Source organism: Platichthys flesus, chromosome 10 (assembly GCF_949316205.1).
Source record: "Platichthys flesus chromosome 10, fPlaFle2.1, whole genome shotgun sequence".
NCBI classification, from domain to species: Eukaryota; Metazoa; Chordata; class Actinopteri; order Pleuronectiformes; family Pleuronectidae; genus Platichthys; species Platichthys flesus.
Genome location: NC_084954.1, coordinates 11142912 through 11169385, shown reverse-complemented (window position 1 = coordinate 11169385; position 26474 = coordinate 11142912). Strand labels below are relative to the sequence as shown.

The 26474-nt window shown below is 43.1% G+C and overlaps 1 protein-coding gene across 3 annotated transcripts in view; it reads left to right on the top strand.

Moving 5' to 3' along the window:
* The window catches only part of kidins220a (kinase D-interacting substrate 220a), a 44833-nt gene that overhangs the window by 3790 nt on the left and 14569 nt on the right, over positions 1–26474 (top strand). For all 3 annotated transcript variants that reach the window (XM_062397000.1, XM_062396998.1, XM_062396997.1), the window contains exons 2-23: positions 1376–1534; positions 2817–2915; positions 3607–3705; positions 5822–5920; positions 6258–6356; positions 6587–6685; positions 7782–7979; positions 8073–8171; positions 8451–8549; positions 8827–8925; positions 9042–9219; positions 9350–9514; positions 9694–9873; positions 10442–10607; positions 10767–10918; positions 11305–11405; positions 11506–11691; positions 11824–11964; positions 12847–13084; positions 13192–13283; positions 15354–15498; positions 15631–15793. In XM_062397000.1, the coding sequence (XP_062252984.1) occupies positions 1403–1534; positions 2817–2915; positions 3607–3705; positions 5822–5920; positions 6258–6356; positions 6587–6685; positions 7782–7979; positions 8073–8171; positions 8451–8549; positions 8827–8925; positions 9042–9219; positions 9350–9514; positions 9694–9873; positions 10442–10607; positions 10767–10918; positions 11305–11405; positions 11506–11691; positions 11824–11964; positions 12847–13084; positions 13192–13283; positions 15354–15498; positions 15631–15793 (3029 nt within the window). In that variant the 5' untranslated portion in view covers positions 1376–1402. The remainder of the gene's footprint in view (positions 1–1375; positions 1535–2816; positions 2916–3606; positions 3706–5821; positions 5921–6257; positions 6357–6586; positions 6686–7781; positions 7980–8072; positions 8172–8450; positions 8550–8826; positions 8926–9041; positions 9220–9349; positions 9515–9693; positions 9874–10441; positions 10608–10766; positions 10919–11304; positions 11406–11505; positions 11692–11823; positions 11965–12846; positions 13085–13191; positions 13284–15353; positions 15499–15630; positions 15794–26474) is intronic.

Sequence of the window (26474 nt, the reverse complement as noted above, 5' to 3'; positions counted from 1 at the left end):
GTCAGCATTGATTTGTCAGATGCAGGTAGTTACCTAACTGTGTCTTACTGCCCTTTACCCTCAAATTAAAGCAGTTGCATTCAAATACTGTGCAGCTGTGCACCTATTGTGCTTCCACTCATTAAAAAAGGCACTTATCTTGTTTAGTGTACACAAGTTTCACAAAGTCCAATTTAAGGCAGTGGAGGAGAGTGGAAGCAACGTCGCTCTCTCTGTAATTGGAGTGCGCAGTCGAGAGCATCAATTGTCCGAGTCATTAGTTCTTCAAAGGAAGGAAGTTGTTGACTATTGTTTTTCCTCAGCGGTATTTGATGAGTCGCTGCAGTTTTCCTCGTGATCGCTCTGCCTTCATTGTACTGAGCAGACTAATTTCCGTTCATGTTTTCAGCATGAGCGAGCAGACGGAACTAAACTGGACTGAACTGAGTGACCCCCTGTTAGCTCTTATAATGAGCGTGTAATATCCAGAGCATTGTCCTGATGTAGCCGTAGTTTAAACATCCTGGACGAGTAAGTCTGCTAGACACTGTCTTTTCTCATGAATGTTTGAAATGTTGTCATTTTTATTTATGTGCTCTGTTAGACGCAGCATCTTCTGCAAGCCTCAGGATCCCTCACTTGTGTCTGTCCCTGAAGTTTCTATGTTTTTTTCTCTCCTGCTAAATGAGATGGTTTTGGCAGTTTTCCCTCATCCTAGTCGAGAGTTAAGGACAGAGCCTGATGCATCTTGTACAGATTTAGGCAAATGTGATTTGTAAATATAGGTTATACATAAGAGTCGATCGATTGAGTAATATGCATCCCAAAGGTTGAGGATTCTTCAACAGGATTTTTGCGGTTGTTTAATTTGTGGAAGTGTGTTTTGCATATATGACTTCGTACAAAATTGCACTCTTTGGTTTTACTTTAACTTTGAAAAAGAAGAAAAATAAGAAATGGCAGAGAAATACTACATAAGGAACACACACACACAAATATAAGTCAAACACAGCCCTGTTTATTCTGCAAGTCTCTTTCTATACAGCAGATGTGTTTACTTTCTGTGGTTCTCATCTCTTTTAAAATATGACAACCTCTCTTCTTGTTTTAAATTATTATAAATGGGTCAACTATTGTAACTCCTTTTTTAAAAAAGAGATCCAGCCTGTGTTTGTCTGTGTTAGTTTTTGTGTGTGGCTTGAGTTTGGACACAGCATCATTTCAAAGAGACACCACACCCTGCTTCCATGTCAGGATTTGAACTTCTCTGTTTTTCTCTTAGTAGAGTCATACCGTTGTTTGACAGTAACAGCCTGTGCTGTGCTGGCTACATAGATATTTGTCACTGTCCTGTTACCAACTGTGAATGCTAACCTGCTTTTCTGTCGCTCTACAGTGGTGTACAGGCGTTTAGAAGCGAGCCATGGATACCACCACCTCCCTGAAGATGACCTCCCTGGCTGTCCAGACACTGTTCAGCTACGTGGAGGAGGAGAACCTGGCGGCCATCAAAGCACATCTGGACAAGTTCAAAGATGTGGACAGCAGGAGCGATGTAAGTCAGCACAACCCTCGGTTTACTCTGGGTGTTTACTTTATTCTTCAGTATGCAGCAAACAAAGTCTCTTGAAGATCACGTGAAAAGGTGTTTTCTGGGGAACGGAGTACTATATCCATTGTGAAACTCAACAGAATGATGATATTACTGAAAATGTTTGTGAATATTGGCGGTATAGTGTTTAGGACGCTAATTTCAAAGCCATCACGTTCTATGTTCAAGCCCTGGTTCTACTAGGGACTTTCTGTGTGGGGTTTCCTTCCACGGTCCTTTCATAATTAATGTAACACGCACATGCAGCCTTGTATGATTGCAGACTCTAAATTGCCAGTAGATATTTAGTTGTGTCTCTACATGTCAGTCCTATGACACACTTGCTATCCACCAGGCTTGTACCCCCCCCCCCCCCCCTTGCCAAATGACACTCACTTCTTTATCTTGAGACATTTGTTGTATTTTGAGTTCAGTTTTGCGTCCGTCACGCGCTAGAAACATCATCAACAGCTCGGCTCAAATGCTGAGGATTTACCAGACATTTTCCTGCTGATTTCTCACATGTGCAGAGCGACCGACTCACATTTACGTTCTCACATTCTGAAGTTCCTACAGCAAATGTCAGCAAAATGTCTGGACTACAGTGCGGCTATTGTCTTAGGTTAATGCTAAATTTAATGATTCGACAACTAAGATGTCACTTTAAAGGGACCTACATACTTTTTATGGGCACTACTTCATGAGGTCATGTACCCTGAAAGAAGCAAAATGGGTATTTACAGGAAGAAGCCAGTATAAGTAATGCCCCACTCTTCTTACAATACAGTATTTGATCTATTTTAGCTGCTGTCATTGTGATGTATATATATTAGGTAACTGTTTTACAAGTTAAAGGATGCTCCATGCCTTTGAATACTACACATTGGTCCTGTAAATATGTATTTATTTATTTGGAATGAATTGTCAGGCTGGGATGTTTGCTGGAATTATTGAGACGGGCTCAGCGTTAGTTTTGAGATGTGTTGATGATAAGAAAATTGTTGCACAGTGCGATACAGATCCCATAAACTGACTAATAGAAAAGCAACATGTAGGCCACATCTCATCGAGGGATTGATCGTGTGGATGTCGTACAGGATAGGATTAGAGTTCAGTCTTCAAACAGCATCACCATCTGTCATTCTTTTCCCAGTGAGTTACAGAGAAAACAGTGCAGTTAATTAGCTTGTTTACATCCTTATCACAGTTTGTGTTCTTTTTCTCTCTCTCTCTCTCCGTATTTCAGAATGGACAGACTCCCCTGATGGTGACGGCTGAGCAGGGCAATCTGGAGATACTACAAGAGCTCATTAAGAGAGGAGCCAACGTGAACTTGGATGATGTGGTAAGCATGCAAACGCAAACACAAAACATCCCAGACCGCCTCATAAGAGCGCACACACCCACACACAGGTACAGGTGGTGAGATATACAGAGGAGATCGGAGTCCAGGCACAGGTGAAAAACAATGCGGTCATCTTAACCACATCATCCGCTCGACAACGAAGGCGTATGTGATTTTCCAACCTGCTAAACTCACCACACTCGGGCTAAGTCCTCATCTATTACCAGCCGCCATGAGCCGTAATGATAACTTATTACGCTATTTCACCTTCACTCTTTTAACTAAATGACAGGATCCACTGGTCGGCCAACACCCTGTGTCTCCAGAAGCCAGCCCCCCACAAACGCACACACTTACTGTACTGCATTCGTACGCTCTCCCACTTGCACACCTCTCATTAACATCTCACGTACGTGAAACCTACAATTACACACAGCACACTCAAACCTGCGCTCGCTCTACCGCAGAGGAGGAAGGAGAAGCACAGCAGGTTGTAGTTGCCCTCTTCTCTGACGTTCTGCTCTCTCCATGCGACATTGTGTTCCCATGAGCACCTGGTACGACCAGCTGGTAGGTACATAGCTGTAACCGTTCCCAGGATGTGCCCACGTAGAGCTCTGACAAGCGTCAGTCCAACTGGATGTGGAGTCTGATGGGAGTTCCCAAGGTAAACGGTTGTCTGTGTGTGCAGGACTGCTGGACGGCGTTGATCTCGGCAGCCAAAGAGGGCCACATTGAGGTGGTGAGGGAACTGTTGGAGAACAATGCCAACCTGGAACATCGAGACATGGTAAGGACACGGGTGGAAAAGAAAACTGGGTAGTGTCACTTGAAAAAGTTTACGTTTTAACTTTATAGTAACTCTCCAAATGTTTTTTATTCCTGTAAAATCTGTAAAATATTTACTGGTGTTTACTGTTAGGTGAATTTGCCTATTACCTGATCTTAACCTTGGTTTTTACTTCTCCACTATTCTTGTTGTATTGATATGTATTTACATCTCTTATTCCAATTTCAATGCTTGGTTTTAACTATAATATTCATATGTCTATTTAAAATATATTGTTTAGGTGTCCATGGGTCCTCATTATTATTATTATTATAGAATAACAATAATAATAATAAATGTGCAGATTATCTGTTTTATATATATAAAACATAACTCTGACGTCACATTATCAAGTGTTAGAATACTCTATTTCTGGTTATGACATCATGTCAATATCATATTCACAGAGTCAATATGAGTCAAAAAGTAGGATAAATCAAAAAGTGTAATTAGGTTATAATATTTGGTAGAAAAAAGAGTTAAAGGAGGAAAAAGAATAAAACTTAAAGCGATATTAATCTATTCTCAGTGCTACAATTATGTAACAATTCATGTTTAGGTTAAAGATGTCATAGCTAAAGAACTACACATAAAGGGTCTGAGGTTGATTTACAGTCTGCTCGTACTCATACTGTAAGTTGACTGTTAAAATGTACGTGTCTACAATTTTGAAATATAATAAAGACATGAAGCCTTGATTTTATGTACATTAATGTTTTCTGCTGGGGGTGATGACCCCAGTGCTGGTGGGACAGGATGATCCATTATCCTTGTAATGGACATAAAATGAAATTACCCTCTGTGCGATGGCTGCTCTCTAGTAGTAAACCCATTTACTGAGCTCTGGTGGTCTCCGCGTGGAGCAGTGATATGATTTAGTTACTGGATACAGAGCTGTCAGGGGCAGACAGTTGTCTTCAGGACTAATGTTGTGGAAAATTTGTGTAATCATGAGCAGAGCATTGGGAACAGGAGATACAAATATTTATTACCTGGCACCAAGCATCTTTGGGAAAGCACTTGTTAGAGGCGGTGTGTATTCCATGCAGCATTTCCAATAAGCGTTAGCCATTAGCAAGTAGCATAAAAGATGCATTAAAATGTTATATTGGCACTAAAAGGCTCCACATTGACGTGACATATGACATGTAGAGCTGATTTTAAACGCTGAGTCCTGTGACATTAGTAAGTCAGGACATTACCGGAGTCATCGCCTTGTGGGGGGTGTGCGTAAGCTTCCAGGGACAGATCACAGCCAGTCATCCCTGTGGGGTTATAATAAGCCACAATATGGGCAGTGTTGACTCCCTGGAAAATGTGTCACGCCAGCTGGATATAGCACATTTTCCTACCACAAAAATCCACTTTGAATTTACCAAATCTGTGTGGTGAGCATGTAATACTAATAATGTGTTGCCCTTACACAGATCTTCACACTAGAAGTGAGTGTGGATCTGAAGTTGGGACCCTTAACAATATGGAACACTCCTCTTATAGATTTACGTTCTGAATTATCTAAAAAAATACCATAAAAACAACTGAAAAAAACCCATTTATTCCCACTGGCCTTTGTCTCACCATGTGCATTGTAGTTGTTGCATCCATTGGGTTTCACTACTCTAGTGTTAAAACATCTTAAGAATGGGTTTGACCTGTTACCCTTTTTTCCCACGGTCCTATATTTCACCACAGGGAGAGCGCAGCAATCTGCTGTCACCCGCCTTTACCTTCACTCATCATGGTCATCAAATTACAATCAAATCACACGCCCTCAACACCTTAGGTGGGAGGTGGGCCCATGCTTACAAACACAAATAAAAACAACAATTATGTGAATATAGACAAACTAATATCCGGCTTCTCTTATTTAATTTATGTAACTTTGTGACTTGTGGGAAATAAAATTAACTAAACTCACTAACCTAACTAATTAATAGTAAAACAACAACACCTTTTGTTATTGGATATGTCTGTATTATTACATGTACTGTATGAAGATTCAAGAGCAAGTCTTCTGTCTCGTCCAATCCTCATACTTTTTCTACTCAACTTATCTGTCTGTGTGTTTTCCTCTCAGGGGGGCTGGACTGCTCTCATGTGGGCCGGCTATAAAGGGAGCACGGAAGTGGCCCAGATGCTCTTGGAAAAAGGAGCTAACCCCAACATCACTGGACAGGTACTGAGACTGGACACAGTTTTTTCGATATCATCGATGGCATCTGTTTAATTTATCTCTGCATTGAAAGTAACATAGATGTCAAACTTCTGTAAAGCAGGAAAGGTTTATAGCTCTGTCTGTGTCAGATATTTTCATATCATGTGTTTATTCTGATTGTTAGCCCGATGTAGAATAACATGAGTTGTAAATATCAGTAAAAATAATTCCCTCCTCACCTGCACAGCGTGATGCTTTACCCCATCATCTGCTGTTTACATCATGTCACATGGCCGAAAGTGCCAGTGTGACACTGATCATTAGTGACTGACTCCAACCCTGTCCTCTGGCCCTATAGTACAGCGTCTACCCTATTATCTGGGCGGCTGGTCGCGGCCACGCAGAGATCGTCCATCTCCTGCTGCAGCACGGAGCCAAGGTCAACTGCTCAGACAAGGTAACCACATACCGAAAATTCACTTCCTTTTCAATCACACAGAAGATGTACTTAGTGGTATGACCTTAAAAGATTTGAATCCTTTGGCCCACATCCAACCCACAATCTCAAATCCTTCTCCCATTCTGCCTTTATTTATCAATGTCCCTTTAAACATGATTTACCTGGATTCTTGACTAAGACATCTCCTGACTCATATATTGTATAATCTGTTCTTCTTAACCTCACAGTATGGCACCACTCCTTTAATTTGGGCTGCCAGGAAGGGCCACTATGAAAGTGTGATGCACCTTCTGGAAAACGGAGCTGATGTGGACCAGGAAGGAGCTGTAAGTCAACTTCAAATATCTCTTTATCTCTCCTGTGAATGTTTACTCTGTGTAGTGTCCAGGTTTCATAATAGAAGGACTTAATAAAGCCTTTTTGACCCTGTTCTATTTCTGTTTCAACTCAAAATTATTTTGATTAATAGTCAAACATCAATTCAGAAGAACTGAGTAAAAACTGCAGAGTGTATTTCAAGGAAACATGGTGAAAGGATGGGACATGGGCCAAGAAAGGAACCATTCCATTCAGTGTGAATCCTTTTTCTAACATCGTAAGATTTTTACAGATTTACACAGGAATAATTCATGGAATAGCAGGCATAATTAGGGTACTGACATTTATGAATATGCGAGATTTGGTGCAGCTCGATTTAATTTAAGAGGAATGTTGGTCCTTTGCGGTGTTATGCGCTCTACCGAGTGCTAAAGCGGTTGTTAAACTTATTGTAATTTTTTTCAGTGTTTCCTGAACAGTGGTACTTTATGGTTTTGATCAGGTACATTAACTGGTGACCAAGTATAATTTTGTCTTGGGGTCACCGTCTGTACCATGACACAAAAACCCTGTCTGGTCTCGCTAGTTTAGTTTTCACACAATCAACACCTAACGCTGCCAAGCGCCACAAAAGTGTCAGTAAACTGCGATATTAAATAATTGATTGCACCTATGACACAGCACATCTGTTCCCCTTCGAGTCTTGTCGCATCTGTGCCAACACAACGTGAATGATGGGATGGTTTGATATGTAGCATCAATTATCAGATGGAACTGTGCTAGCTAATGTTTCAGAGCAATTCATTCATATGTGATTAAGAGACACTGGCGCCTGGAAAAATATATGAATTATTGGGCTCGCTAAATGAGATGTCAATAATAAATTGTCATTAGGCCCGTCGTGTCCTCCCAGAGCTGCTGAGATAAACTGACAACATGTGCGGAATACAGTTTGTCCTGATCAGCCATAAATGATTGAACATCTGTCACTTGAACATCCAAACATGAACCACATTTTTGGCACACTGTCCGGTAGAGAACAACAAGTGAGAAATGTCAGAGAATCCTCTAATGTGCAAATGAGCTCTTTCTTTTATTTCACAGAATTCAATGACAGCTCTGATTGTGGCCGTGAAAGGCGGCTACACAGAAGTGGTCAAGGAGCTGCTGAAGAGGAACCCAAATGTCAACATGACGGACAAGGACGGCAACACAGCCCTGGCCATTGCTGCCAAGGAGGGACACACTGAGATTGTACAGGACCTGCTGGATGCCGGCACCTACGTCAATATCCCAGACAGGGTGAGGCCTCCTCACTGCAGCTTAGCCTGCTGCTTTTTGAAACATGCAGGATGTACTAAAATGGTTGTTTTTTCCTACTTGTCTCTCTGTCAGAGTGGGGAGACGATGCTGATCGGAGCAGTGCGAGGAGGTCATGTGGAGATAGTCCGAGCTCTGCTGAACAAATACGCTGATATTGACGTCAGGGGCCAGGTGGGAATCCTCTCCCTCTATTATTGATCCCTTACTGATGTTTAAATACAAGCAGCAGCCCGTCCTTGTGTTCGGTTTGAAATATCACACTGCTACTTAATACTGTTCATGCATTATTGTTCTTTGGTAAAGTGAACTGAAATCCATCGGTGAGAAATCCACAAATGTATTACTCCTATATCAATAGGCACAACGTGACACTCTGTATTTGCATTCCTGATGCTGTTGACCTTTTCCAAGTTAAACAAGCTAGTATTTGCGTTGTCCTTTCAACGCCAGGATGGAAAGACTGCCCTCTACTGGGCAGTGGAGAAAGGCAACGCGACCATGGTGAGAGACATCCTGCAGTGTAACCCTGACACAGAGAGCTGCACAAAGGTAAGGCACAGTCAGTAGGTAAAGGGTGAATCTACTCTTTTCTTCTCATGCTTTCAAATAAAGAACACAAAGATGCAAGCAGAAAACTATGAATATGACCTTAACAACATGCTTCAGGCTTTCCTCCTAAAAGCTGTTATATTGAGGGAGTTGTATATTTCTTTCAATTGTGTAGTGTAGTATTGTAAATGTAAAGATCCAATGCATATGAACATAAAAACAAATACATTTCATAATGAATTTGATGAGCCATTTTGTTTGTGTGTTTTTGTTTTAGGAGGGAGATACCCCACTTATCAAAGCCACGAAGATGCGGAACATAGAAATTGTGGAGCTGCTGCTTGATAAAGGAGGCAAAGTGTCTGCAGTCGACAAGGTACGCATTTAGACACAACTTATGTTTGTATAGAAAACCTTAATCGTGTGTAGTTTTATTGATTTGGAGCCTCAGTTTTTCAGTGGAATCAGTCCATTCTATTTGTCTTCAAACAGAAAGCAGACACGCCGCTCCACATTGCCATCCGAGGTCGGAGCCGGAAATTGGCCGAGCTGCTTTTGAGGAACCCTAAAGACGGCCGCCTGCTCTACCGGCCCAACAAAGCCGGAGAGACCCCGTACAACATCGACTGCACCCACCAGAAAAGCATCCTCACTCAGATATTCGGAGCCAGTATGACCCTATTTCTGCTCGTCATTTAGAAAAGATTGTGTGACGAAAACAAATGAAGAAAATATTAAACTCTTCTACCTTATCTTTTCTCTTCTTCCTCTTTGCTCTTCTTTTTTTTTCTCTCTCTCAGAGCACCTCTCCCCGTCGGAGACAGAAGGAGACATGTTGGGTTATGACCTGTATAGCAGCGCTCTAGCAGACATCCTGAGCGAGCCCACCATGCAGCCGCCGATCTGTGTTGGATTGTATGCTCAGTGGGGCAGCGGCAAGTCTTTCCTTCTTAAGAAACTGGAGGGTAAGTGAGAAAACAGGAAAAGTACGGAAATTTGGAAACACTTCTTTCCTTAAAATCCCTCTGTAACAATTTAAGACTTTACTAGCGAATCTTTTTATTATCCTTGCATATTTTTGTCTCCTTTTACTTCGGTTAAACATCTGACATGGCACTTTTTCTTCGTCCTTTGTTTTCATTAGACGAGATGAAGACATTTGCTGGCCAGCAGATAGAGCCGTTGTTCCAGTTTTCGTGGCTGGTGGTCTTCCTCACCCTAGTACTCTGTGGCTCGGTAGCTGTGGTCCTGGGCTTCACTGTTAATTCGAAGCTGGCAATTGCTGTGTCCCTCAGCCTCCTCGCCCTGCTCTACATCTTCTTTGGTGAGAGGACAGAAGCTGTGACGCTGCAGTAGTGATGACTAAGAAAATGTAGTTTTTATTTGAGGACGCCGCAAATGGATCAAATACAACATTTCAAACATATTTTATATGGTGCCTGGTATTTTTCTTTTTTATTTATATAACAAACACTCATTATCAGATATAATTTATATCTCCTTTATATATCTCATCCACAAATCAGTGCTTTTGTGTCCTCAACCTAAGTGTAAGGAACTCATTTAGAGCTACAGCAGTTCCAGCCAAGGTGATATTCAGATTGCTTAGAAAACCACAATAATATAGATATGTGATACTTTTCCATTTAAACACAATGAACCTTTTAACTGAAACTACTTTGCTCACTAGAGGGAGCCATTACACAACCAATATCAAACATGATGTGTTGAGCTTTTGAATTGACCTTGTTGATTTTTAGAGAAGATACCTCGCACATATTAAGGAATAGAACTTAACCACTAGAATATTGATATTATATTTTATTTGATTGACACCTCCGTAAAAAGCTAAAACTAATTGCTCCATTGTCGACCCCGTCTCCCATCTCCAGCGCTGGTTTACTTTGGAAGCCGTCGGGAGAGGGAAAGTTGGAACTGGGCATGGTTCATCAGCACCCGTCTGGCTCGCCAGGTTGGCTACCTGGAGCTGCTGCTCAAACTGATGTTTGTCAACTCGCCTGAGCTTCCTGAGCAGACGACACGTGCCTTGCCTGTCAGGTGACAACGACAGACACAAATATACTCGAGTCACTTTACTTTTCTGCTGGTATACAAAAAACATCAGTTTCCCACGTCCAAGACGAAAAAATGAGGTTGTTCTTATCTGAGAGAAATAATCAATTATCCATCTCTCTGTCCCTCTCCAATGTCACACAGGTTCTTGTTCACTGATTATAATCGCTTATCCAGCGTTGGAGGAGAGACGTCCATGGCTGAGATGGTTGCCACGCTCTCAGATGCCTGTGAGAGGGAGTTTGGCTTCATGGCCACAAGACTCTTCAGGGTTTTCAAGAATGATGAAATCCAAGGTGATATCTCTTTCTTTAGTTTCAGATGTCAGTCATGTATCAAGTTTGGGCCTACACACACAGTTTTGGTCTAGTGTTGAAATAAATAAAATAATCTGTTCAGATTACATAACATCAATCCAATATACTGATTACTGATAAAGTGAAATATATGATGGTGGTTTTGAGGGCGTTATCACTATAAAGTAGTTGCTATGCAGTTTGTGCTGTAAAATAAATTGTTGTTAAAATTAATCTTTTAAACATGATGAAACTCGTAAGCACAATAAAAGCAGGGTTTCAGAAATTGCTTTTTGCATTCTCAACCTCATCCTTATGCTAAAGCTAATGCTGCTCTGTGTAGAAAATGAAAGAAACAAGGTTGATTTGCCCCTCTCATCCTCCAGGTCAAAAGTGGAAGAAAACGTGTTGCGTTCCCTCCTTTGTGCTGTTTGGCTTGACAATAGGCTGCCTGATCACCGGTATGGCCCTGCTGGTCATCTTTAAGGTTGGTTATATCAATGAACGGGGGACCCTTCATTAAAACAGTGTGTCTTCTAACCACTAGATCACTTGAAGTATTTAACCTAAATCCTTTTATTTTCCAGGTGGACCCTCATAACTTGACGGTAAATGCAGTGCTGATAGCCATGGCCAGTGTTGTGGGTCTGGCTTTACTGCTGAACTGCAGGACCTGGTGGCAAGTGGCCGATTCCGTCCTGAACTCCCAGAGGAAACGCCTGCACAGCGCTGCCAACAACCTGCACAAACTCAAGAGTGAAGGATTTATGAAGGTAGACACTTTATATAGGACCTAAACATGGGCTAATGGAAATCATTTGTCGTAGCTCAGGAGACATTACATTTGTTTATGATGTTAAATTGAAATCTCATGAGCCATTACATTTTTTGACGTCTTTCACCAGGTTCTGAAGAACGAGGTGGAACTAATGTCAAAAATGGCCAAGACCATTGATGGTTTCACCCAGAACCAGACGCGTATGGCCGTCATCATCGATGGCCTGGATGCCTGTGAGCAGGACAAAGTGCTGCAAATGTTGGACACGGTGTGTGTTTTCAATTGTGCAGCTTCCTCTTGACTGTTAACAAGTTAATGTGAAAAATTAAAATGCTCAACATCTGTCTCTCAATTAAATTTAAACCATGGAACCCACTGTTGTAAAACAGCTGCCACGAGGTCTTTCACCTCAGAGCCCACACAGCTCTGCAGCAGTGCAGCCCCCTAGTGCTCCTCGCTGCCTCAGCTCACCTCCAAGTTTAGATCCTTCCTCCCCCTGTAATATAATTTCCTTAAGCCAAATGTTATTATTTGGTGGAGTAATCCCAGAAAGCATGGCAACCTCCTGCGTGCTAATCTAATCTTCCCATCTTTGCAAGCACCTCCCCATCACTCTGAAACCATCTTCAGTTCAGAGATCAAACGCATACTCAGAAATCTATTTTTCTTAGTTTACACAAATTACTAAATCAAATCTTAATATGTTTTCAGTCTGTATACTCTTCATACCAGACAATGTATCTTAAAGATGCAGCCATCATGTGATGGAGCCTTAGTTGATGATGCTGACAGCTGCTGTAGAGACGGAGGTTCATCATCCTGTGGGACGAGCCCGAGGGCGCTGGCCGGGTTTTAACAAGCCGTGTCTGCATGTAGCACAAAGCTATGTCCTGTGACACTTGGACTGTGTCCCTTAGTTATCCAAGTGGAAATCCCCAAAACCATGTGCTGCGGACAGTCTGCTCTCACAGGGCTTATTAAGTTTAAGCACCACAGCGAGCTGTTGTTGTTATGTTGTTGATTGATAAGATTGTAAACCCTCCATTTTGAGTGTTCTGCTGACCTTAAAATGGGTTGATCGCTCAACCAAATCCAGTCCACATGAACTGTGTCCTTTACAAACAAACTCATGGTTAATTTCTCGTTGCAGGTCAGGGTACTCTTCTCCAAAGGCCCCTTTATCTCCATCTTTGCCAGCGACCCCCATATCATCATAAAAGCTATCAACCAAAACCTCAACAGTGTGCTGAGGGACTCCAACATCAACGGTCACGACTACATGAGGAACATCGTCCACCTTCCAGTGTTCCTCAACAGCAGGGGCCTCAGTACTTCCAAAAAGCTTTGCATGGCAGCCCCCACCAATGGAGAGGCAATGCCTGCTGAGGGTAAATGACAATGGCTTGTATAGATATATACATTTCTGGTGTTCATTCACAAGCATTGGTCAGCTGTCATTCTCTTTCTCATATCCTCTCTCTCTCTCTCTCTTCAGGATGGCATGACGAATTGGACAGGAAGTTGTCTCAGACCACCCTGGGCCAAGACCAGGCCAAATTTGGCAGCAAGAATGCCCTTAATCGCAGGGTAATGGAATATTGAAGTTCATTTTAATTTTTCATAGATTGTACAATGTTTTGTGGGGGTTAATAGCTCCACATTAGTTGTTCCTGACCCCATTATTTACTTGATCCGTATAGTTGACATCGATACCAAGAGTCCAATAGTAGGTTTATAGTAAGACCAATATATCAAGCTTTGTATATTGTAATGGTCACCCTAAATAGATACAGTTCATACACCCCACACTTCATAAAACAAAAATGATAATTGGTTGTAGAGAAATTTTTAATACAGAAAGAAAAATCGACACATACGTTTTGGTCAAATAATTTTATTTTTTCAAGACATGAGTGTCATCTAGAAGGTGGGCATTAATAATGGATGTCCCCATGTGAATCAGGAAAAAGATTAAAACGCTGTTAGTTCACTACAACTTGAATACAAAACACCAGGTTAGGCCGAGAGACGCTGCCTGAGAACCCCCTCGCTGCTGTCTCTCTCTTCAGCCTCCTTCCTGAAGGGGCTGCTCAGTACATGCTTGCTGTTGGCAGGCGTCTCAGAGTCCAGAGGACAGAGGGAGATACACAGAGATGACAAAAAAAAGCAAGAGAGGTGCTCGGTGTGCGGCCAAGGTTCCTGTTGTAATTGATGTAATGGCTGTTTATCCTTCCTGCTGCGTTGCCACAGCCTAATGACAAGGCCTAGCAGCAGTGGGTCCCTGTGACAAAACACTGGCACCAGGTCTGCTGGCAGGAGGCTAAGTGACTCTGCTGCTGTCGCTGATGCTTTCCTACCCTCCCTGCGGGACCATCCCGCCAACTCCCCCTTCCTTCCGTCCCGCCTCCCTCTCTTGTTTGTTTGTTTGACATTTGTTTGTACCTCGGGTTTATCTTGTACCGTCAATTATTGGTGTCTGCCCTTTTATTACAGGGCAGTGTGCTCTGTTTACTTGCCCTCCGCCACTAGCTTGCTCTTGGCAGGAGGGTCCTCTCTCTACAAGTGGAGCTTCAGATGAGGGCAGGAGGGGGAATTCAATTAGTGCCTCTCCATTTTCATGTGGCTCCTCAAGTCGTGGATGACATTATGAGTATCTCCACCATCTAATTTCCATTTATCGGAATTAAACTAATCTTGTTTACAAGGAAAAAGGTTATTATCCAGAACTTGGCATTCGGTATTTTCGCCGTCTTTGCTTGTAGATATTTTATTAACACCAATGACTGACTAGTGTGTCAGTGAGGAGAAGAAGAACCAGTGAGCAAATACAGTAAAAGTAGCAGTAAAGATGTAGACCTGCAGAAAGAAATCAATACATAGCGCAAAGTCAGGTCGCTGAGGCTGACTGTACGATACCGTCTGACAGACCTTTTCCGGGCTGAGTGGTGGCCATATGTTTCATCTCGCTGTGAAAGAGGTCATGAGATTGCCGTTACGACTTCAAAGTCAACCAAAAGCCTCATCTTGGCTCATGACCACAGCAGCTGTCTGATATCATCACAGATGTTCTCCGGTAGATCTGTGTCAATAGCTTGCCTGTGTGTCATGAGTGTTCAACTCTTGACTGTGGCTCTTTGATTTTTATTTGCAGTCACAAAGAATTTTAGGTTTTGCTCACGAGGAGATGATATGGATTGTGCTGAGTGTGAGAAAAAAATAACTTGGTTTCACTCACAGCACTTCACATACAGTTTTTCCCAGAATGGGAAAGTGGTCTCAGACTTTTGTACTGTGCCTTACTTGTAGACCTTTGCTGGGTTATCTTGATGCACTAGAATAAAACAGACCCATCAATGTATAACTGGATGCCATCTAGGTTGTATGATGACATGCCCTATGATCACATGTTGACCCTGAAATGATGCACACATGTATAAAGTCTGAAACTTCGGCCATGGTCAGGAGAAATGTTGTGATATTGATTCTCTGAAGGATTTCTCCCATTTACTTATTACACAATCCAACTCTGACTCCAGAACTTTTTCAGCATCAAATAGACATCATTGAAACAAGTGACAACTGTGGTTTCAAACAGATACAGAGAGGAATTTACAGTATTATGCTAAATAGACTAACTGTCACTGTGTACTTGTCAAGGACACATACAGACGTCGCCAGATGCAGAGGACCGTCACCAGACAGATGTCATTTGACCTCACCAAGCTGCTGGTGACTGAAGACTGGTTCAGTGACATTAGCCCACAGACCATGAGGAGGCTGCTCAACATTGTTTCTATCACAGGTAAGAAATTAATCACTCCGTACAATAGCACCAAACAATGGGATGTGGGTTGTTGTGTGTACATAAAGCGGATGCAAGTAACACACACACACATGTAATATATATGTATGTTTTTCTTTTCTTTTTTGTCAGGTCGTCTTTTGCGGGCCAATCAGATCATTTTCAGCTGGGATCGTCTGGCGTCATGGATCAACCTGACCGAGGAGTGGCCTTACAGGACGTCATGGATCATTCTGTTTCTGGAGGAGACCGACGGCGTGTCTGACCAGATCCCTCTCAAGACCATTTATGAGAGGTATACACACACACACACACGCACACACACACACACACACACACACACACACACACACACACACACACACACACACACACACACACACAGATAAAATAACTTCTTTTGTTGCTAATCTGATCTACCAGATGCGCAGCCCTCTTACACACATCTGTGTATATTTTCTTTCTTTCTTTTACTGTGTCTCTCTTTCCCTCCCTCTTTTTTCACTGCCATCCCTTGTCTTTTGAACTTGGGCCACACTTTTGACCAAATGAGGGCATGTTCAACAAAAATTAGATCAATCTCGGATTCATCTGACCAAGTGACCCAGCTTCTGACAATGAAAGACTAAATGCACAATAAGTAGATCAATAAATGAGAACACGACAACATCATCAGTGTTGTTACTTGCTTTTCTCTCTGTCAGATATGTAAGTTCTAAGTGAGATGTTAGTATTTTGACCATCAGATGGCAGTAGAGGATTTTCCTTGGTATGTGGGCCACATCAGGACATGGTGCGTGTAGCGCCACACCTGATAGTCAACTATTTTGTAATTGGTCATAATTACTTTATTATAGCCTTGACCTGATTACAAAAAAAAGTAAATTCCTAAAAGCTGGACAAGATAAAACTGATTTCTTCATTTGAGCAATAAAGGGAAATTCTTTGTCTCTTTTCTCTCCGTGTGCGTGTGCGTGTGTACAGTGTGAGTGTTTATGCCTTTTGTATGTGTGTGTGGTCGCGGATTTGATGCGCTCCACACAGATGAGAGGAGGAGGGTCGACGCCGGCTGAAGCGCTGGGTTTGGGTGCTGTTGTGCATCAGTCGTTGGCCTTTAAAGGTTGCACTCTGTCACAATACACTAGCAACCACAGCTCCTGCGGCAGGAAAGTGTCACAGACAGTTACTGTCAACCAGTCAGCCAGCTAGATTTAGCAGACAAACCTCCCTCCTCCCATCTCCCAGGCTAGCTGCTGTCTCATTAGCTGTTTGGTTTTCAACGGACAATAGGCAATACCTTCCTTTTTCTACTATATGGCTTAGGTTAAGTATTACATGTGACATGTGACGTATTAAGGAGTGACAGCTGCACAGATAAAAGATTAGAATCATTTTACTCAGAAGGCTCTAGCTGTATTTTTTTGCACGAGCAAGATCTCTGTATTTTGTTTCCGTGGAAAAAAAATTCTATACCTTTACCATGTTTAAGTATTGTGGAAACGTCATATGCACGCTATCACCATAATTATTGTGGGAAATAAAACTGGTAGATTGAGATACACACTAGATCTGAATTCGAGTGCAGTCACTACAGCATGATATTGTGCTTACACTGCTCATTAGACTTAATATAGCCTTCATCTTGTTTTTGACCAACAGTCCTGTCTTTCTTTATCTCCCTTCTCACTGGGTGACTTTCCAAATGGCTGCTCTGTTTTCCGCAGTGGCCGTCGCAGTAGCACCCTTAATGATGATGACAGGAAGCCTCAAACAGGCTAAATACAACGCCTTGCCTAGAGGCCTTATCTCATGCGCTAATCTTCAGCTGATAAGACTCTGGCCTCTGTCTGTGTATCTTTTTCTGTCTCCGTGCTTGCTCTTTTCTTCCTCTTTCTTATGATCTGAGGCTCTTTACGTCCCCTTTTTTTTGCACTGGATGACTTATTCTTTCTTTCTGTCTCTGAGCGATAGATGAGCACTTGACTGGCCTCTCAGAACCTCAGGCCCCTTCTTCTAACTGTCTGTCTGTTTGAGAAAGGGATAGCTATTTCTCTTTGCTTTCCTTTTCAGCCGTGTATATAAATACCTGCACGTGCAGCATGTGTACACACATCGCTCATACTTCCGCTTGTGTTTTTCATAGATTCCACTTTTATTATCAAAGTTCTAATGAGCTTTTTTTGTTTTTAATTCTGTAACTAACATGTTTCGGGCGTCTCGCAGATTCCTTGTTTTAGCATGCATGTGTGTACGAGTGGTTGTGCTCAGCCAATTTTTCACAGCGGAACTGCACATCCCCTGAGCGTTACTAAGTGAATATATTAGTGGTGAAGTGAACGTGGGGGTGAGTCAGCCCCTTATAGGTCAACTGTCGCCCTGCATCTCAGTCACAAGGCAGCAAGCTCTCCCTCTTCTCTCCTCTTTGTAAGGCTCACTATAGCATGGCAGGCCGCACCACACAGAGCATCATAAAAACATCATATATTATAAACCATACGACTGAAGGTGTTTTCTTTTTGCCGTTTTCCACCAATAAAAACAAAATTAGAGCTTTGTATTTGACATTTTTGTTACAAACCCCATCCGTACGGCAGCAACATTAACCGAGGCTGACCCGACGAGCATTGTGTTCTTTGTGTTTGAAAACAACCCGAGCCCATTGCAGTTATGTAAGCTGCACCCTGTCCCTTACACACACACATGGCTATGGCTTGTTCACCCTGATTATAGACACAAATCTGCCCAGCCAATTGAATTGAACCCGAATATCATTTTTTTTTAAATGTTTGTCTTCACCCAGCGTGGCCCGTCACCGCAAGGGTCCGGTATCCACTATTTAATTTGAAGGCAGCTTTATGTGCCAGGAGTTGTTCTCAGTTTAGCCTGTTAAATGAAAACTAGACCAATGAACAACACCGGAATCTTGTGTGAATAACAGAGTGCGTCTTAGTGAAGAGGAAGACAGCCGCTCTATGTGGCATGCACCTGAACTCCTAGGAAAGGAGTAAAAAATAGAAACACTCACCCACCTTCCCTCATATCTCCCAGAAACACACACACGCTTTCCAAACAGCGAAAAGCCGTTTTTAGCTTGCCTGGCAATAACAAGCGTCCATGATGGGGTGCTGTGAGGTGTCATTGTAGGACACGGCGTGAAGTCAAATGTGTTGAGCTAATTCCCATAGAGGGAGCGGGCCAGTACAGCCTTCCCTAATCTGATGGAGAATGTGTAATCGGTTAATAACCTCAGCAATTCTATCATTAATGGTAAGAGCGGGAGCTGCCCAGACTAACTCAAGATAGCAGGGGGAATGCATTGTGTAACAAAGATGGCACTGTCTGTTGGAGATACTGGCTCATAACACTGAAACTTACTCTATCTCTCTCTCACACACACACCCACACACACACACACACAGAGAGCATAACTAAAGTTTTCTTTTAGTTCTGTAGGGGAATCTATAAATTACAGCTCGAGCAGTGAGCCAGCATCGCAGCAGAAACTCAACAGGAAGCAGAACAAGGAGCGCATTTGTCCTGACCGTCATATTTGTAGCTGTCAAATTAACAACGCCAAATCCAACCATTCAAATGCTGTTTTCTTTTCCTTTTTCCGTCCCATGGCAAATTGAATTTGGAGCCTGCAGCCTTGTGACTATCATTTCAGCCATATCATTTCTTCCCTCTCAGTGTTGTGTCTCTCAGGAGTCAGTTGTTCCTGGTTTTAGCTGCCATTAGAGACTTAATGACTGGAGCTAACCTAGCTCTCTCCAGCTTCATGGTTATTGCTCTAAAGCAGCCCTGCCATTTCCAAATACTCTTAATAGGCTTTTGTACCTTTATTTCCTTGATGTTGTTTAGAGTCATTACATTACACTCAGCCATTATAACGTAGAGCTCTTCCGTGTGGGGACTTCAAGTTAGGGCGCGAGTTCACCTTCTGGATCATGTTCAAGGACACTTCCTGGCTGTTGTTTTGACCTTTACTATTGTTTCGTTTTTTTTGTATCAACTCACCTTAATTTTTTTTATTCCATTAGCGTTTGCCTTAGCCTTAAATTCAATTACAACCAAATTTCCTCACTTAAATTGCATGTCCCATTCTAAGAAAACCATCTGATTAGATTTCGTCAAACCTTCTTGTAACAATTTGCTTTGATTTTTATGATTGGTTAGAATTAGCAACACTGCGTATACACATCTATCTGGTATTTTTACTGTTCATACATTGTCTTCATTCTGTTACAATCTCCGTCAGTGTCTCTGAGGTGTTTTTCTTTTTAGTGGTGATTGTTTTTTGACCTTGTTGCAGTTGAGGGGGTTAACAGATTTGGACCCAATAATGAATGAGGGCAGGTTTAGTCAGCTCCTCAGAGAGTTTATTCCTGGACGCCCAGATCCCGTTTTCAGCTCTCAAAAAAAAAAGTGTCACTGGTCCACTGAGCAGGTTCCTGCACTGCTCTGACATCTGGTGCCCTCTCTGTGCCAGGATGCCCCCAGCCGCACTCACAAGTGTGTTTCTGGCACTGCACCTGAATCTTATGTTCATTACACACACATACACTTGAATAACTGCATGCCACACACACACACACGCACTAACACACACACGCACGCACACACACACACACGTATGTTTGTATATCTATCTTAGTGAGGTCATTAATTTGCATAATGCATTCCCAAGCCTCTTACCCTAAACGTAACCATCAAAACTAAATGCCTAATTCTCAACTAAACCTAACACTAACCCTAAAACCAAGTCTAAACCCTCAAACAGTCCATCAAAAGAGGGTCAGAAAGTGAGAGCCGGCCAAAATGCCCTCACTCTGTAGGTTGTAGGCTCAAAATGGCTCTCACACACACATAGGGATTTGTGGTAAAACACTTCAATGCTGCATCTAAAACAACTATACATACAAACAGTATTTGGCACTATAACCATTTGTAATTGAACATATGCATGAACACACCTCAAATCACACATAAAGCGGATGCAAGTAACACACACACAAACACACACATACACACACACACACACACACACGCACACACACACACACACACACACACACACAGACACCTAGCTCACACCAGTGCATGAACATATGTCACCCCAAACTCCTCTGGGAATCAGTGTAATTAATCAAACCCTGAGATGCAGGCTGCGTTCAACAAACACACGTATGCACCGAACACACACAGCTCACGTTCACGCAGCGCAGGAAGCAGAAAGCAGCGGAGAGGTAGGTAGGTAGGTTTGTAGGTTAGTTAGTGTCTAGAATTGCTGTTCATTGCGGTGTCGCTGTTTAAGCACCTACAAATCTTTGCGCACTTGATGCTTTTTAATTCACAGTTTGTAAAGAATATCACTTTCCTATTCTTTTCTTCCCTTTGTCGTCTCTTCTCCTCTGTTTGGTCGCCTGACCCTGAATTCCCCTCCCCCGCTTTCAGAAACATAACTAGCCAGGCACTTCTTGGACACTTCAAAACTTTTTCTTTTTTTTTCCTTTTGCACTAATCACACTCTGAGTGAATACGTAGCCAGGCAATTCAGTCTTAATTAGAGAGACTCTTATCCCAAGCACTGAAACATTAAGATGACACTCTCTTCATTCAGGATTACTTTAATTGGCACAATTATTGTAATTTGGTTGCCGGGATAAAAGCGCTGTTCCAAAGCTCATGCGGGTGATTCTCTTTATGTTGAATCCTTTAATAAGCTCTTATATCTGGCTGCATAGGAAAAGAATGGAGAGATCCTATTGTTTTCTTATGATGAATAGTTTTTAACTTTCCCTGCCCCCGAATGAAATGTCTTTATTCTTTGCCACGCGGCCTATTATGCAGCTGAATCCCCATCAAGTTAGTGACACTTTCTGTAACGTGCACAAACTGCAAATGCAAAAAAAATTGTTCCCACTTTCTCCGGGTCCTCCTAAGCCGTCTTCAGACATAAACCTGTCGGTAAAGTCCAGAGAAACGGAGTTTACCCACAGTTTGTCTTTCACATATGCACAACACAGTGGGAGGTTCTCTGCACAGACGCCCGTTCACAACAGCATCAAATCCTCCAAATTATTCCGGCGAGAGGTGGTTCGGCCGGGCTGCAGCAGACAGAGACAGGAAGTCACGTATTAACTCCGCTGTGCAGATAACACACAGACACAGCTCTTATCACCACAAATTCTCTTGACATCCTCGTCAGTGTCTTCTATGTGTGTGTCACCGCTTTTTCATTTTTGCGCTTGTTTGCGGGCTAGAAGCGTCTTGGACACATTTACATTCACGCATGCATCTCCTCCTGAGAAAATACGGAGGGACTGCGGAGTTCAGTGCATGTCTGAAAGCAGCTTTAGGAAGCCCATGGCCCCTGTGCTAAATCCCTCTAGGAGGTAATTTAGTGAACGCAGGAGTAAAACTGGTTATTCGATCGCTCATTTGCGCCGCCATTTGCCAGGAGAACCAGAAGATGTGTGTGTATTTGTAAAGGCTGCTGTGAAGCCACCTAGGTCTCGGTAGAGCTCTGGCTCCATCACTGATAGGATACCAGCATTGAGTCGACACACAAGCGTGTGCTGTCTGCCTACCTGAAGCAGACGAGCAGATAAACAACAGACAGACTCAAAAACAGAATGTATGGTTGGCATGAGATAAAGATGGAAAATGGAGAGGGGGTGGAAGAGATAAGAAAGGGCATAAAGAGGGAAAAAAGCGTCCATTCTCAGGAGGTGAAAAGAGATAAAGGAATCGGAGCGTGTGAAAACTGTAGAGGATCAGACCAGATACCAGCAGGATTATTGCGAGACGAATTCGCCATTGGTGAGCTCAGGCCTCTGGTGTATTCACAGCCTCAGGTGATGCTGCTGCTCCAAGTGAGATAGCCCAGGTGGTGGACACATACAGATTGATGCCCGTCCCCCTGGGTCCCACATGGCTGTTTACATTAGCGAAACTGGTCCTCTGTGGATTCCAGCTTTTTTTGTATGTATGTATGTATGTATGTGTATGTGTGTGTGTGTGTGTGTGTGTGTGTGTGTGTGTGTGTGTGTGTGTGTGTGTGTGTGTGTGTGTGTGTGTGTGTGTGTGTGTGTGTGTGTGTGTGTGTGTGTGTGTGTGTGTGTGTGTGTGTGTGTGTGTGTGTGTGTGTGTGTGTGTGTGTGTGTGTGTGTGTTGTAATTGTCTGTGTATTAAAAACGGATTATGATGATATAAGTCAAAGCATCCCCTGGTGGCTGGCTGTAGTGTAGGCCATAAACCCGGCCTCCTCTATGTTAGTGGATGGGACATGGGCCAAAATAAAATGTAAATGTTCTTGTGAAATACATTTTTTTTCAAGATGTTATCTTTTTTTATCCCACTGATGGATGTACACGCATTGTTACAGTTAGTTTGGTATTAATTAACTATTTGATGCTATAAAAAAAAGGGTGAAACAGCAGAATTGACAGCTATGGACTGCAATTGGTCAAGTGCATTGGTGGAATCTCACAACTGCGGCTGAACTCTCCAATCGTTGCTGTTCAGAATTTAGCTCTTAATGTCTAAGATGGTAGCGTATGGTTTGGTGTCCTTGCCGGTGAGTGGCGGGAAGTGGAGCCGCGTTGTCCATATTTATATACAGTCTAGTGTGTGTGTGTGTGTGTGTGTGTGTGTGTGTGTGTGTGTGTTGTTCCAGCCCTCAGGTGTTTGGCAGTGGTGACTCAGGCATGAATCAGCCTCAGCCAGCTCCACCAACGCTCAACCCCTGCTGAGCTGCTTAAAGTTTAAAAGAAAAAAAAGTCGGCTGCTGTATATAGGTGACACAGGAGTGTGTGTGTGTGCAAGGTGAGGTTTGGATTGTGTATTCGTGTGTATACAGTATTTGAGTGTGGAGGCGACCACGTGAGGAGGGAAAGAACGTCATGCTGCATTCTTTGTCAGAAAATCCTTAAAGCCCTTTTCATTTCTGCCTGTAAGCTGAGGTTGAAGGATTAGCCTAATTGGTCTGAAACAAGAGAACTGCTCTGTTCCCCTTTCTATGCGAAGAATCATTTCAAATGTTATAAAAAGCCTCGACCGGCCTCCGCTCTAAAGTGACAGGGTCGTCTATCAGTGACCACAAGCTTTTGATTAACATTTAAACGTGACACTGAGGTGGAAGCTGACGTGGGCGGGGGTTGAGAAGCAGACGTCTGCCTCGTACTTTGCTATTTATCTGGTGTAGAGAACTATTTCTGATCTCTTCTTGCTCTGTATCATTGTGCTGGACCTGCTGGAAGGTGTTGGGGGGGGGGACTCATTATAAATAGCAGCCCGGGGTTGCAAGGGGGTCAACGACCTTTAAGACGACAGTGAGATTCGCCACTTGGCTGCCACACACGTTCATAAATACATACTGACACAAACACATCCGGTCCTTAACTGATATTAACATCCTGGCCCTCTAAAAGTCAATGAAGGTCAGGTCCTTTTAGGGTGTGTGTGAAGAAATCACTCTGAAATGGCAAAGAATGACCTGGCAAGCGAGTGAGCCCAAAGAAGGCAAATTGAAGATTAAGCCTTTTTGGGAGGGATCTCTAGTGTCCTTTTCTACCCCATCTTTGCTTTAAAGCAGCTCTCGATAAGGCACTCGTGCTGCCAGCCACTGTATAGCTTAAGGATTAACATATCAGATTTGTCTGCGAGGGTCTCTTGAGCAAAGTGCCCCAGGTTCTGCTGAAAGTTTTTAATTATCAGAGGAGGTTTTTTACTCAGACACACAGTGGACTTCAGAAGCTTTTGTAGAAATCCGTTTTACTGAACATCATTTACTTCTCACTCCTTCTCTTACTCTCCAAGGCTCAAACACTCATCAACGTTCCTGCGTCCCCCTCTCACCATATTTCTGATGCACACATCCCATTGTGCTAAGTCAAACAGAGGATTATCGGTTCAGCCTGAATCTTTATTTGACACATTCATCAGTGACTGTATGGATTTTAGCTCCATTCAGACTGATTCCAGATGTATTGTCTGCTGCAGAGGAGCACATTTGTCTTCGCTATAGCAGTCCAGCCCATTTAACTTGGCATCGTACTCCGCCGATCAGCTGGCCATTACAGCTATCACACTACCACATGCGCTGATATGAACTCTGTGGTGAAATTAGTGTCACAATGAACAAACTCTGCCATGGCCCTGTGATGCTCCAAACTGTCCTCTTGTGCATAAATCACCACGCTGAGGTTTGTCAAGAATGAGGCCTTAGTTACTCCGAGTGGAGGGTTCAGTTAAGGTTTTTGGGGTCTGGAACAAGAAGGCTCCATCGCGGCGCTACACATGAGTTTAATCAACATTTCAGGGAACCACTGAATACTGAGCCAGTCTCATGGAGAGGCCGCTCGTTCCCAAGCTGCTGGGTTTTTATCAGTCTTATGTGTTTCCCATTAGCCTGCTTGTCTCTGTGGTTTGCTTTGGGATGCACAGGTCCAGCTTAGTACATGAGAGTCTCAATTATTGAACTAAACTTTGCCACGACTGTGTATGGAAAGCAGACGCTGCCACAAGTCGTCAGTTGGCACTGCCAAGGCAAGGAAGCGAGAAAGAGAGAGAGATAGAGACTGAGGGGAAAGCAGAGAATGAGGGTGTCCACATTACTCAAAGTATTTGATTAAAATCAAGGAAATATGTCTGGATTTTTAGAAGACAAAGAACATGGCGTCATCTAAAGTGAAAACATATTTTAGCTCTCCCCCTCTGCTTTTGGGGTGCTGGAGGTCTTGGCAGTTTCCATTGTAACAATAACCTCTCTCAGCATTGATGCTGCGTCCACGCGCCAGCATGTGGGTCTGTCCGCCTGTCCACTGTTTTCCTAGAGAGGGCCTCTCTGGTTTCATCCACGCGCTTGGCAGACACTGTGCCAGCGGCTCGGACATGACTCTGACCAGCAGAGGAATGTGCCGGACCTGGGCCTGGTTAACTTCTTCACCCACACATTGTTGTACTGGTCCCAATAGTGTCTCCCACTGAAACTCTTTTGATTATTTCTCAAACACAATGTGCACAGACGTTTGTCTGTTCTGCAGATATCTCTGTCTTTGGGCCCCTTTATGGAAATGTTTGGCAGCGAGACCACCTCTTTGTGACATGCGTGTGCATGTCGTCCGTAAGCACAGAGGGCAGCTGTAAAGCAAAGTCAAGTGGCACATTCATAGTTTCACTGCCCAAAGAGAGGACGGAAGGGATAATGTGATGAATTCTGCTCATTCCCGTCAGCTGCAGCGTGTGGGAGGTTGAGAGGAGAAGAAAGGCTATGCTCCAGTCAACTTTGGGACCTATTAGCATTTGGATAAGCTCAGAAAGCTCTCAGTGGCCACACCACACAGAGAGCCGTTGGACCTAGGCGCCTGTGCTGCCACAGCTATAAGCTGGTTCCTGTCAATGGAGCCATTGTGCAGGAACGGCTGCCGGGATGCCTGCCGGCCTTTATCTCACTCGTCCTCGGTCTGCTTGAAAGTAGCACGCCGGCTTCCTTGGCGCTCCAGCCCGTACATCCATCTTGTCATTTGGCTGATCGCTGATAAGAATGGCTTTGTTAATTTTGTCTGCATCATCTGTTCACAGTGAGGATGACTAAGTATGAAGTCATTGTGTAATACCTAGGCCAACGACTCATCATCTGTTATCTGGAAAGGATGACATTTACAGTGGTTAAACCTCACTGACAAACTGCTGTTGGCATTTGATGGGAACTCTTTGTTCTGCAGTTCCACATATTGGCTAAAAACAGTCTAATGAACCATAAATTGTCTGGTTCGTTAGTATACCTGGAATTCTGTCCTCTCTATTTTTCTCTCCTTTCTTCTCTAGTATTTCTATAACTCTAGTTATTGATCATACATTGATTGTCGCCCTATGATCTTTACCAAATATCTTTAAAGGCCAGTTTTAAGAGTGAGCTCCACTTTGTTTCTGGCATGCTTCTCCTGCAGACACCTCTGACCAGTCTGCTGGGA